We start from the raw sequence: 12,806 nt of genomic DNA, 5'->3' as shown, positions 1-12,806 counted from the left end.
GGCCCTTAGGCTGCTCTCCTCCTTGTTTGGCTGGCTGCCCTGAGGCCGATATTCTTGTGTCTGGCCAGCTGGCCGCCTCATTCTTCTTTTTGGTTGCCCTCCTCCTTGTGTTTTCCTGCTCCCTGGTCCCGGTCTCCTAGTGCTTGTACTCTTCGCTTGTGGTGCCTCCTTTCTGTGCTCCCAATGCTTGTACTCCTTCTTATGGTCTGGCTTGACAGCGCAGCTGTCGCCAGACAATTATGTGAGAACCATCTGAAGAGGAGCTTTGGCTCCATCCACACGTTGGAAGCCGGGATATTATGTTTTGATTGGTTAGAAGTTCTGTGCTTCCACAAAAAAGTGTTTGCCCTCCACGATGCTGTGATCATTTTGTTTATTGATCCAGCTACCTGATCTTTAACTTTAAGGGGCACAGACATCATTATATTGTTTTTAAAGTGTCTTAGGTAACTAGATAGTTCATGGTACTTTTCTCTGGCAGTAGCACAAATAGGAGGCAATCGTTAATGTACATGGGTTTTTAGGTCTGGCTTGACTGCATTCATAAGCTTGCCCTATTGCCATTGCCAATGTTAGTTTTCTCGTTTTTGGCACCTGCACCCCTGTTTCCTCGCTCATTGCCCCCTTTTTGATTGCGCTCTCTTCCCCCCAGCGTAGGGTCAGTTTGTGTCGATGAAGGTATCTCTCCTGTGTACTTACTTGATCCTGTAGTGATACCTTGCTAATGAGGACGCTTCCCTTCATGCCCTCCCGGAGGAGATGCTGCGGTAAACAAACCTCTGCCTGTAACCTCATTGTTATGGGCTGGGCAGATGTGTTTCCACCCGAGGCACGTCTCTAGGTGCCTGCCTGGCAGTGTCCTGTGCATTTATAACTGGGCTTCCATGATGCGCTGATACTTGTCTTGTGAAAGGCTTTGGTATTCCACTTTTACTATAAAATGTTTTTTTATTTTTAATAGAAGAGGCTGCTCTCTATACATGACGTGAGGGGTGTGCCTTACATGCGCCGATCCACCCTCTCTCCTGGGCTTGGTGGGCCTGGCTGCTTCGAGGCAGTTACACTCCTGCCAATGGATATCTAAAGCCTGCCTGCTCCCTTTGGTATGAAGTGTCTGCCTGCTGCTCTGAGGCAGTTTCATATGCGCCTCTGTATGTGCAGACCATGCCTGCTCCTGGACCGTCCCACACCCACCTTAGTGGGTGGAGTGCTTACCTGCGCCAAGGCTGTCCATCTTTGCACCTGGGTATAAAGGGCCTGGCTGCTCGGGGGCCTACGATACCTCCACTAAGTATGAAAGGCCTGTCCTGCTTGCTCCAAAGCCCGTCCACACCAGTCAGTGTAGGGCTTGAATTCTGAGGCTGTCCTCACTGGGTTCTAGTTATGATGGGCCTGTCTGCTAAATGTAAATGTAAATGTGGGATACTTGTAAAGCGCACTGTTACTCTACTCGAGTGTCCTGGCGCTGTAGACCGCTGGGGAACCCGTCCTGGTTTTCCCTGTGAGATGGTCCCTTTCTGGGTATCTCCAGGGTGAAACCAGGCATCCCCCCGGCGTCTGTGGGGGGCCGTTGTAGAGATGAGGCAAGCTTAATGCCCAGAGTTACCGAGTGTGTTCCCTGGTTAGAGTAGGCACTGAGGCGAGAATTATCGAGTCCGTTGACCCTGGTCGAAGACTACAAGACCCTACCACACCTTCTATTAGGTATGAAGGGCCTGCCTGCTCTGAGACCCTCCAAAACCTTGTGTATGAAGGGACTGTGCTCCCAGTCCCTCCAAACCTGCCCCTAGGTATGACGGACCTACCTGGTCCGAGACCCCCCCGCCCCCAAATCTGCCCCTAGGTATGAAGGGGCTTCTGAAGGTGTGCAGACTGCTTTTTCTTCTGGTCTGATCTGAGAGAAAGTTTGGCGTTATCACACTCCACCACACAGTACAACTGATGTGTCTCCATTCAAATTGTAATGTAACAGACAATCCAGGTGCAAATTGTATCCCATATGGGTGGAAGTTTTCTCAGGACACTATAGTAAAAGCTAATTCTGGGCACATGAGGAACAAAGTGTCTAAGAAACCGGAAACAGTTGCCAAATATGTTGATGATAAAACAAAATAATTCCAAGGAGGTTGAGTACTCAGTTGGAGACTGGCTTCTCATTAAATAAGGTGAAGAAAGGAGAGTCGAAATATTCACTACCCATTAAGGTTTTCAAAGTATCCAAAGGTGTTATTCTTTTGGAAGGGAGAGGGTGGTGGAGCAGGAGAAGTCTCGTAAAAGTCACTCAGTAACAAGCTTAAAAAATGACAGCTGTCCCAAACAAAGGTATTCTTACTGAGAGTGGTGTGGGAAGTTCCTGATGGGATGTTCCTCAGAAGGAAGGTGCTCCTCACTCTGTTCTTAGTGCCTTCTCTGATGTTGGAGGTGCGAGTTCTCAAGTACCTGTTGGATCTGACAGCTATTCTCATATGACTCAATGATGAACGTATTCTTTCTAGTTACAGTTTGAGAAGTTTAAATACTTCTAATAGTCAAGGCCTTCAATTGAAAGAGCTGCCTTTAGAGCTGTTTGAAATGTTTAATTTCCTTTAAAATTCAAAGATTATTATTTGATGTGATACTGTATCCTTTTTCTTCTTTGTACATTCCTTTGTTGTTTTTTTCTATTTTGTGTTTAACCTCTAAGTGTTTGAAAAGGGAAGGATGATGATGTATTGTACAAGTTGTCCTTGATATGGAAAAAGGACAACTTGTTTTCTTCCCGAGTTTCCGCAAGAGACACCAAATGTATTTGTTCACATGTATGCCTTTGGCTCCGCTTCCACTGTCCTGGATGTCCTGCTCAGACCAGTTCCCGTTTGGGCAGTAGCACCGAGGGTCCCGGACGAGCGGTCGTAGGCTCTTCACTCGGAACCTGTATTCGATAATAAAAAAACTTTTTATTCTACCTACCTGCATCTGTGACAGTCATGTTCTTCAACTTAACAGACTGCCTGCTCAGAGGCTCTCCAAACCTGCCCCTAGGTATGAAGGACCTACCTACTCCAAAGCCCTCCAAACCTGCCCATAGGTATGAAAGACCACCCTGCTCCGAGGTCCTCCAACCGGGTCCCTGGGTATGAAGGAACTGCCTGCTCCGAGACCATCCAAACCTTCTGCTACGTATGAAGGGCCCGTCTGCTCTGGAGCTCTCCAATCCTGCCCCTAGGTATGAAGGGCCAGTCTGCTCCAAGACCCTCGAAACCTGCCGCTACATATGAAGGGCCTGTCTGCTCTGAAGCCCTCCAATCCTGCCCCCTGGTATGAAAGGCCTGCCTGCTCCTAGGTCCTCCAACCCTGTCCTGTGCCCTGGCATAGGCGCTCCCTTTTTCCCCCCGGATTGCAGTGAAAGCAGGCACATGATGTGCGCTGCTCACTTCTCACTAGGGGAGAAGTTACGTCATGACGTCACGCCAGGTGATCTTTGTAGGGGAAGGGAAATCCTTTAAATAGAGTAATTTTCTCTCTGGATTTCCCTTCTCTTTTTGAAACTCAGGATCAGCAACATTGTCGTGGTGTCAGCAGGGGTTTAAGTGGAAGCTTTTTCAATATTATATACTAGCCATAATTGCTGCTTATTTATCTTATGCAACTAACAACCATTGACAAAGCCAATAGTCCTAACTTGTTGTAGGTATGATGTTTGTTGTATCGTATAACTGGATGCAATGACAGAAACAGCAAAAGACAAGTCCGGCGAAACACTATGCTAAGCAGTAAGCACAGATTTTTAGCTTATGTGTTTTTCAGCCACGCCCTTAATTACATTGGCCACGCCCCTTTGAGAGATCCCCACCCCCCCAGTTTTTTCATCCCACTTAAAGCCCTGTCCCTAGGTGTGAAGGGCCTGCCTGCTCCGAGACGCTTCCACATCTGCCCCACCCTAGAGGCGAAGGGCTTGCCTGCTCCGAGGTCCTCCCAGACCCGCTCCAGGTTGGAGGTTCCACAGGTCAGTCCCTGACTGGCTCCGTCAAAGGGGCAACTTGTCTCCGAACTCCAATGTCTTCATGGGGTGAAAGTAGATGGGAGAGAACGGGGGCTGTTAGGGTTTTAATCACAACTCGTTAATAATAATTAGAACGGCTTTAAACGAAATCGCTGGAACCAAGGTAGAGAGGGACGTTGCTGTGCACAGGGCCTAAATGCAGAGAGCTCCTCTGTGGATTGGCGCCCTGGGCCTAACCCCAGCCCGCCCATGCCAGAAGCCGGCCCTGGTCCTGTGTTTCTTTTCTCAAGAGTTGCATTTCTCAATGTAGCATAACAAAGACTGCTGATCGGAGAGGGTCTCTGGTGTTAAAACTTCCAGCAGGCAGTGTCACGGGTACTAGTCAGTAATTTAAAATAACCTTTTTTTTGGGAATTGTTTACAGATGAGTTACTTTTACGGGTGTGGGGGCTACAGTGCTCGAGGTATGCCGCGGAAGCGCCCCTGCCTCGTAGGGGGGGGGGGGGGTGATCCCACTGGACAGGGGGGTGTCCCCCAAAGGAGGGCGTCCCCTAAAGGAGGGCGCACATTCCGAGGGAAGGACTCGCCTGCGACCAAACTACACAACCACAATAATCCCACCTCTCTGGGTGGGTTTTAGCAGCATTGGGTGATACGGACCAGTGCTGTAAAGTACGTGAACCGTGCAGGTTTTCTGATTGTGTTCCGCCTCTCGAGTATTTGTGGTTGTGCTGCTTTAAATTGTCGCCTCCCGTGCTGGAAGTTTGCACCTGTCAACTTATAACTAATGACGCCGAAGGGCACCCGCTGCTGATTTGGCAGGAACAGTGTGTATTTATGCTTACTGCGATGCAATTTCCTTCTTCCAGGAGCTACGTTTGAACGAACAAACAATGTCCCACCCCCACCCCCTTTGCCATCCCTACTCACCGCCCGCATCTCGCAGCAGTTTCGGGTGCCTGCTTCGGTGCATTGGAAGACCCAAATCACCGCATGTGTGACCCTGGGCTTACGTCTTCAGCTCCCCCTGACTCATTTGAGTAAGAAACTAAACACAGACTTTGGGTGCGGATGTAAGTGCAGAGTGGGACAATAAAATGCATGTTTAGTGATGGGCTTGTTGGAGTTAGATTGCGGAATGAGCAGTGAGGGGGACAGGTGAGTGAAGTGTCACATGAGTGCAGGGTGAGGGACCGGGTGAACAGCACAAGTGTGCATTGTGAGTGCACAGTGATCACTGTGAGTGTAGGGTGAGTGCGTAAATGGTGAGTGCATGGTTATCGGTGTGAGTGCATTATGATCGCTGTGAGTGTAGGGTGAGCGTGAAAGTGAAGGGCGAGCATGGGGAGTGAGTTGTCTGATTGTAGGGTGCATTACCAGACAGTTGAAGTAACTCAGCATGTTGTTGACGGCGGCGTAGGGTTTCAAATGTAAGTTAAACTATTGCTATTATGCATTAATCGGGGGTGGAGGAAATAAATAATGTGCTGCTCCTGTTACAAACTTAGTCTTATGATTACGATTGCCAGCTCATTATTTTGATGTCCCAGATGATACAAAAGTACAGTCACCTAAAGCCGTTTTTTCAGCACTTGTCTGTGCATACTTCGAACAACACATATAAATAGAAAGCACTGGTAATTGTGTTCCAGGGCTGCCTGAATGATCCACGACTGATCAATAAAGGGAACAAATACAACAAAAGTCACATTACAAATGAATACATACTTTTTATGTGTAACTCTATGCAGTGTTAAGACAAGGTCTTTGCAGGCTCTTTAAACAACACATGGCTGGCAATTTTCTTTTGGCAACCCTGCTTTATATTCCTTTTCATGAAATGCATTCTCATACTAGGGCAGTGAATGTAAAATACAATTGTAAGGAATAGGCAGAGTGGGGGCCCAGGGGGTACTGCAACCAGAAACAAAAACTAAGCCTCTGTAACCAGTTTACAAAGGTATGTAAAGATGCAAATGGTATTTAAAGACCTGTGAAAAAATCGGGCGTGCTTGTGATAAGACTCCAGACACTGCCAAGCCGATCCCACATCAGCTCAGGCTGAGACACACAGTGGGGGACGGGGGATGTGTTGTTGCATTTTCAGCCCTATGGGCGTTCGTTGTGCGCCTGGTCACAGGAGATACATTTGCATGCAGGGCATCTAAGTGGAACTTGTGGCATGGACACACGTTACATGAGCCAAGGGTTCCTTGTTCCTCATCACGCTTCTTGTTCTCCTTCACCCCTGTGATGCACCGATAGCCACCTCCTTTATTTTCATTCTTGCTTTGTGTGTTTCTCCAGGCAGTGACCCTTGGCAGCGACACCTGTCCTTACTTGGACCAAGCAGGCTTTTGCAGTAGTGCGGAGAGGTATAATGAGCACCAAGAAGTCAAGACATGGCAAGGCGAAGGACTTCGATGACTCCCTGTGCTGCTGCGAATACATCGACCGAGATGGTGAGAAGAACCATATGGTGGCCTGCTTCTGCGACTGCGAAGACCTTGACAACACCTGCGACAGGTGAGCCTGCGAGTGAGCCACTGCTGTGTCGAGCACTTCCGAGCTGTGCAGCTCATATTGGGTAATACTAAGCTGTGCAGCTGGCATTGACTACTAAGCTGCATGGCAGGCATTGGGTACCACTGAGCTGTGCGGCTAGCATTGGGTACCACTGAGCTGTGCGGCTAGCATTGGGTACTACTGAGCTGTTCGGCTAGCATTTGGTACTGCTCGACAGTGCGGCTAGCATTTGGTACTACTGAACTGTGCGCCTTGCATTTCGTACTTCTGCACGGCTAGCATTGGGTACTACTGGGCTGCGCGGCTAGCATAGGGTACTACTAAGCTGCAAGGCTAGCATTGGGCACTACTAAGCTGCGCAGCTAGCATTGGGCACTACTGAGGTGTGCGGCTAGCATTTCGCAATACTGAGGTGTGCGGCTAGCATTGGGCACTACCGAGGTGATGTAGCTAGCATCGGGCACTATTGAGGTGTGCGGCTAGCATTGGGTACTAAGCTGCGCGGCTAGCACTGGGTACTACTGAGCTGCGCGGCTAGTACTGGGTACTACTGAGCTGCGCGGCTAGTGCTGGGTACTACTGAGCTGCGCGGCTAGTGCTGGGTACTACTGAGCTGCGCGGCTAGCACTGGGTACTACTGAGCTGTGTGGCTAGCACTGGGTACTACTGAGCTGCGCGGCTAGCATTGGTTTCTGCTGACCTGCCCTGTTAGTGTTGTGTGCTCTTGACCTTCTCGGCTAGCTTTGGGTACTGCAGAGCTGCCCAGTTAGCATTGTGCGCTCTTGACCTGCATGGCTAGCACTGGCTTCTACTGACCTCAGCTAATGTTGTGTAATACTGTCCGGCCCGACTAGCATTGGATACTGCAGACCCATGTGGTCTGCAGTGTCCAATGCTAGTCGGGCAGGCCAGTATTGAAGACCTCTTGGCTTGCAATGGGTACTACTCACCTGCTTGGCAAGTGATAGTTACTACTGACCTTTGTGGCTGGCACTGGTTTCTGCCGGCCTGCTCAGCTAGCGTTGTGTACTACTGACCTTTGTGGCTAGCACTGGTTTCTGCTGGCCTGCTCAGCTAGCGTTGTGTACTACTTACCTGCATAGCTAGCATTGGGTACTGCAGACCCATGTGACTGGCACTGGGTACTGCAGACCCATGTGATTGGCATGGGGTACTGCAGACCCATGTGACTACTAACCTGCGTGGCTAGCATTGGGTACTGCAGACCTGCATAGCTTGTGTTCTGTGCTACTGACCTGTGCGGCTATTATTGGGTGCAACTGACCTGCAAAGCTAGTGTCTGGTACTGCGGACCTATGTGACTCCTGACCTGCACGGCTAGCATTGGGCACTGCAGACCTGCGTGGCTTGCGTTATGTACTGCTGACCAGCACGGCTAGCATTGGGTACTGCAAACCCATGTGACTAGCATTGGGTAATGAAGACCGCTTGACTTTGGATGGATATTGCTACCCTGCACAGCTAGTATTGGGTACTGCCGAACCATGTGGCTAGTGATGGGTACTAGTGACCTATGTGGCTTGCATTTGGTAATACTGATCTAAGTGGCTAGCATGGTTTGCTACGGACCTGCAAGGCTAGTACGGAGTACTACTGACCTGCGTGGCTTGTGTTGGACACTATTGCCCTGTGTTGCTAGCATTGGATATTACTGATCGTCATGCCGAATTCTTGGTACTATTGACCTGTGTGGCTAGTATTGGGTACTACTGACCTACGTGGCTGGTGTTTGTTACTACTGACCTGCAAGGCTAGTATTGAGTAATACTGACCTGCCTGGCTAGTTTAAGGTACCACTGACCTGCATGTCTGGTGTTGGGCACTACTGCCCTGTGTTGATGGCATTGGATACTGCTGATCCTCATGCCTAGTGTTGGTTACTACGACCTGCATGGCTGGTGTTGGATAAAACTGACCTGTTTAGCTAGTGTTGGGTACCACTGACTTGCATTGCTGGTGTTGGACACTACTTGCCTGTGTTGATGGCGTTGGGTACTGCTGATCCTCATGCCTAGTGTTGGTTACTACGACCTACGTGGCTGGTGTTTGGTAAAACTGACCAGTTTAGCTAGTGTTGGGTACTTTTGACTTGCATTGCTGGTGTTGGACACTACTGCCCTGTGTTGATGGCGTTTGATACTGCTGATCCTCATGCCTATTGTTGGGTACTGCTGACTTGCATTGCTGGTGTTGGACACTACTGCCCTGTGTTGATGGCGTTGGATACTGCTGATCCTCATGCCTAGTGTTGGTTACTACGACCTGCATGGCTGGTGTTGGATAAAACTGACCTGTTTAGCTAGTGTTGGGTACCACTGACTTGCAATGCTGGTGTTGGACACTACTTGCCTGTGTTGATGGCGTTGGGTACTGCTGATCCTCATGCCTAGTGTTGGTTACTACGACCTACGTGGCTGGTGTTTGGTAAAACTGACCTGTTTAGCTAGTGTTGGGTACTTTTGACTTGCATTGCTGGTGTTGGACACTACTGCCCTGTGTTGATGGCGTTTGATACTGCTGATCCTCATGCCTATTGTTGGGTACTGCTGACTTGCATTGCTGGTGTTGGACACTACTGCCCTGTGTTGATGGCGTTGGATACTGCTGATCCTCTTGCCTAGCATTGGGTACTTCTGGATGGTGTTTGGTACTTTCACTCTGCCTTCGGTGAAGAACCTCCTTACGTCACTTCTGAGCCTCCCCTGAAACGTCCCATCTCTTGTGCTGCCTCTGGTCTAGTCACCCCTTTTGCTACACGCTGACCTGTACTTTCTCCTAGCACACACTGTCATTAGCGATCACATGGTGGTTAGCGTAGGGTACTATTGATCCAGGTGGCTTGCACTGAATATTAATGACCCTCGTGTCCACCATTTGGTACTACCTGTCAGGTTGGCACCAGAGCCCATTAACCTGTATGTGGGCGTCTGGTGCCAAACTTTGAGCAATAACTGAACCTCAGTGAGTTTAGAGCTGCCAGTTCTTCGGTAGGAAGTACCACTGGTCTGTGTGCCCTCTGCAGAGGCTGTGGGCCTGCTTGTATTGTAAATACCTGCGAGTGCTCATCGGTGGCAATGAAGATCACCTGACCTCTTGAGTAGGCTCATTTCTTGAATGCTGGAGTGTTGTCACTGCTACCACACTACTGTTATTGATACCTGCGGAGGACACACATCATCATCGCTACCACACGACTGTTATGGATACCTGCGGAGAACACCTCATCACTACTACCACACGACTGTTATTGATACCTGCGGAGGACACACATCATCATCATCATCACCACTACCACACTACTGTTATTGATACCTGCGGAGGTCACACATCATCACCGCTACCACACGACTGTTATTGATACCTGCGGAGGACACACATCATCACCGCTACCACACGACTGTTTATTTATTTAAATTCTTGTAGCGCGCCTGAATCAGCCCCGAGGGGGTATCTCTGCGCGTTGCTGCTGTATGAGATGGACAAATTATATAGAGGGGGTGACAGAGAAAAAGGTCAAATTAGTCTGGTGTGAACAGGTGAGTTTTTAGTTTCTTCCTAAAGGAAAAAAGGTTGGAAATTTGTCTGTTATTGATACCTGCGGAGGACACACATTATCACTGCTACCACAAGACTGTTCTTGATACCTGCGGAGGACACACACCACCACCGCTACCACACAACTGTTATTGATACCTGCGGAGGACACGCGTCATCAAGCTTACCACACTACTGTTATTGATACCTGCGGAGGACACACATCATCACCACTACCACACTACTGTTATTGATACCTGTCGTGGACACACATAATGACCGCTACCACAGGACTGTTATTGATATCTGCGGAGGACACACACCATCACCGCAACCACACTACTGTTATTTCAAATTTTCAAATTTCAAAACCTTTATTCGACAGTGAGTCATAAAAGCACGCACAAAACATCTTTCACAAAACACAATAAATAGTACATGACAATATATAGGATAAAAGAATATTAAACTCCATTGGTTACTGTCGATTAAAAAACAGGTTAACATTTTTAAATGATCCGATAAAAATTAGTTCATAAGATAAGAACAGCATTAATGACATCTTACATTGTGCTAGCTAACAGCAGGTGGCAGAAAAGTGCATGTGCGTATGGTCCAGGCCCACCTTAGAAATTTGGCTACAGCAACAGCTAAGCAGGGTTAACATTCTGACTGTAATATCCTTAGGGCTTCTATGTGCCTCCGGGTGCCCAGATAGGTCTCAGCCATTTGCGTCGTGGGGCAGCATAAAGGGGGCATACAAAAAATAAATGGGCTATGGTCTCAGCCATGTCTAAACAGTTATGACATTTGTCATCTGGAGATGGCGCCCATTTATGAGTAAAAGCTTTGACTAATAAGGTTCCTACCCTAAATTGAAAGTACAATTTACGGTCTAAGGGGCGCTCAATGATATCCCAGTATGCTTCACAGAAAGGCTGTGGTTTGTGATCTAAAAAACGGCCGGTTCAGTTGGAGTTCATGCTGGCACTATGGGATGATGTCAGGACCATTTCCCAGTATTTTTCTTTCAGTTGTTTTTTGGAGGGGAAGGTTGATGTGTCCGGTTCATCTCATAAGAGGCTTAGATCTAACTTTATTAAAAGAGACCTAAGCTCTTTAAGCCACTGAATTTTGTGAAAGGGATCTACCGAGATCACGTCTTTCAGAGCCTGGACATAGTGTGTGAGTTCGGGGGTGGTCCAGATTCGCCTCCAATACAATAGTGGCCGTAACCTCGCTATATCTACAACATTTTTCCTGCCTAGATCAGATAAAAGCGGAACGGTAGGGGTGCTTTTGGGAACACCAACTAAACTACGTAAAAATGTATTCTCCACTTTTGCTAGGTGACTCAAGTTGGTAAATCCCCAGAGCTCTGACCCATACAGGGTAGCACTTATCACTTTCATGTTGTATATCTCTAAAGCAGGTGTAATTGGCTTTGTTAGAGAGGATTTGTGTTTGGAGGATAGGGCACCTGCAAGTTGATGGAATTTTAAAATGGCCATATATCCGTGTGGTGTTTCCAACCCATGTTACTCTGTAGTAAAATACCTAGGTAGGTAAAAGCCTCCATCTGCTCTAAGGGTATATAGTTCAGGAGGATTCTACCTTCAAAGGGTTTGTGCTGATTCAGGGACATGAACGTGGTTTTTGCAGTATTGATCTCAAGTCCACGCAGTTAGCAAAATTTCCCGAAGGCGTTAACGGCCTTCTGCAGCCCACTCTGAGTCCGTGAGACAATCATATATCGTCCGCAAACATGAGGACAGGTACACGAACCCCAGCTATGACCGGGGCATCAGTGGGGGAACTGCGAAGATAGTCAACAATTCCATTTATATATAAGGAAAACAGGGTGGGGGCCAAGACACAACCCTGCCGAACACAACGCTCAACAGGGAATAAATCGGTAACCTCACCCTCTGCCCCCCCATCTGATTCTAGCAAAATTACTCTCATGTAAGCGGACGAGGAAAGTCAGTAGCTCAGGGGCCATCCCCAGTTCAGCAAGAACTTTCCAGAATTTGCAGCGGGGGACTAAATCGAAAGCCGATTTCAAGTCAACAAAGACGGCATAGAGTGACCCTTTAGTCAAGACCACGTTCCTCCAGTAAAGTGTAATAAAACAGAAGACTTGGTCTGTTGAACTAGTGCAGGGACGGAAGCCGGCTTGAAATAGGGATAAGATGTTGTGTTCCTCTACCCATGTCTGTACTTTGTTTTGTACTAATCGACCAATACGTTTTTGTGCTGAGTCTATAAGACTAATAGGCCTGTAGTTACTTGGAAGGGATTTATCACCCTTTTTAAAAACAGGGATTATTTCAGCTCCCTTCCACGAAGATGGAAGAGGAGCCCCCCCTAGCCACTGAATTAGCTAGCAGCGCGAAATACTGACACCAGGACGGTGTGTCACTTAAAAAAACGTCAGCAGGGATGCCATCCATGCCTGGAGCTCTGCCACCAGTCACACAATCTAATGCTATACTATCATCTTCGATGGTAAAAAGCTGACTTGAGGCTTAAAAAATTCTATCCACTGGGTCTGAGCTACATTATTTTGAGGAGGTTCTGCTAAGCCTCCCCTGTCCCATTTGATAATGTTCCAAAATTGCTTGGAATCTTTAGCTTCACAAGCATATTTCAAGTCCCGCCACCTATCCTCGTCCCAATGTTTTTTTGGCCACCCTCTGGGCGTATCTATATGAATCCCTCGCCTCTCTCACTCTAGTGGGAT

General features: G+C 48.2%; 1 protein-coding gene across 2 annotated transcripts in view; it reads left to right on the top strand.

Moving 5' to 3' along the window:
• ZDHHC23 (zDHHC palmitoyltransferase 23) overlaps positions 1-12,806 on the top strand; it is a 150,357-nt gene that overhangs the window by 14,830 nt on the left and 122,721 nt on the right. For both annotated transcript variants that reach the window (XM_078656657.1, XM_078656658.1), the window contains exon 2: positions 6,290-6,508. In XM_078656657.1, the coding sequence (XP_078512783.1) occupies positions 6,363-6,508 (146 nt within the window). In that variant the 5' untranslated portion in view covers positions 6,290-6,362. The remainder of the gene's footprint in view (positions 1-6,289; positions 6,509-12,806) is intronic.

Source organism: Lissotriton helveticus, chromosome 8 (assembly GCF_964261635.1).
Source record: "Lissotriton helveticus chromosome 8, aLisHel1.1, whole genome shotgun sequence".
Taxonomy (NCBI): domain Eukaryota; kingdom Metazoa; phylum Chordata; class Amphibia; order Caudata; family Salamandridae; genus Lissotriton; species Lissotriton helveticus.
The sequence above is the reverse complement of the archived record's forward strand: the minus strand, read 5'-3'. Positions and strand labels throughout refer to the sequence as shown.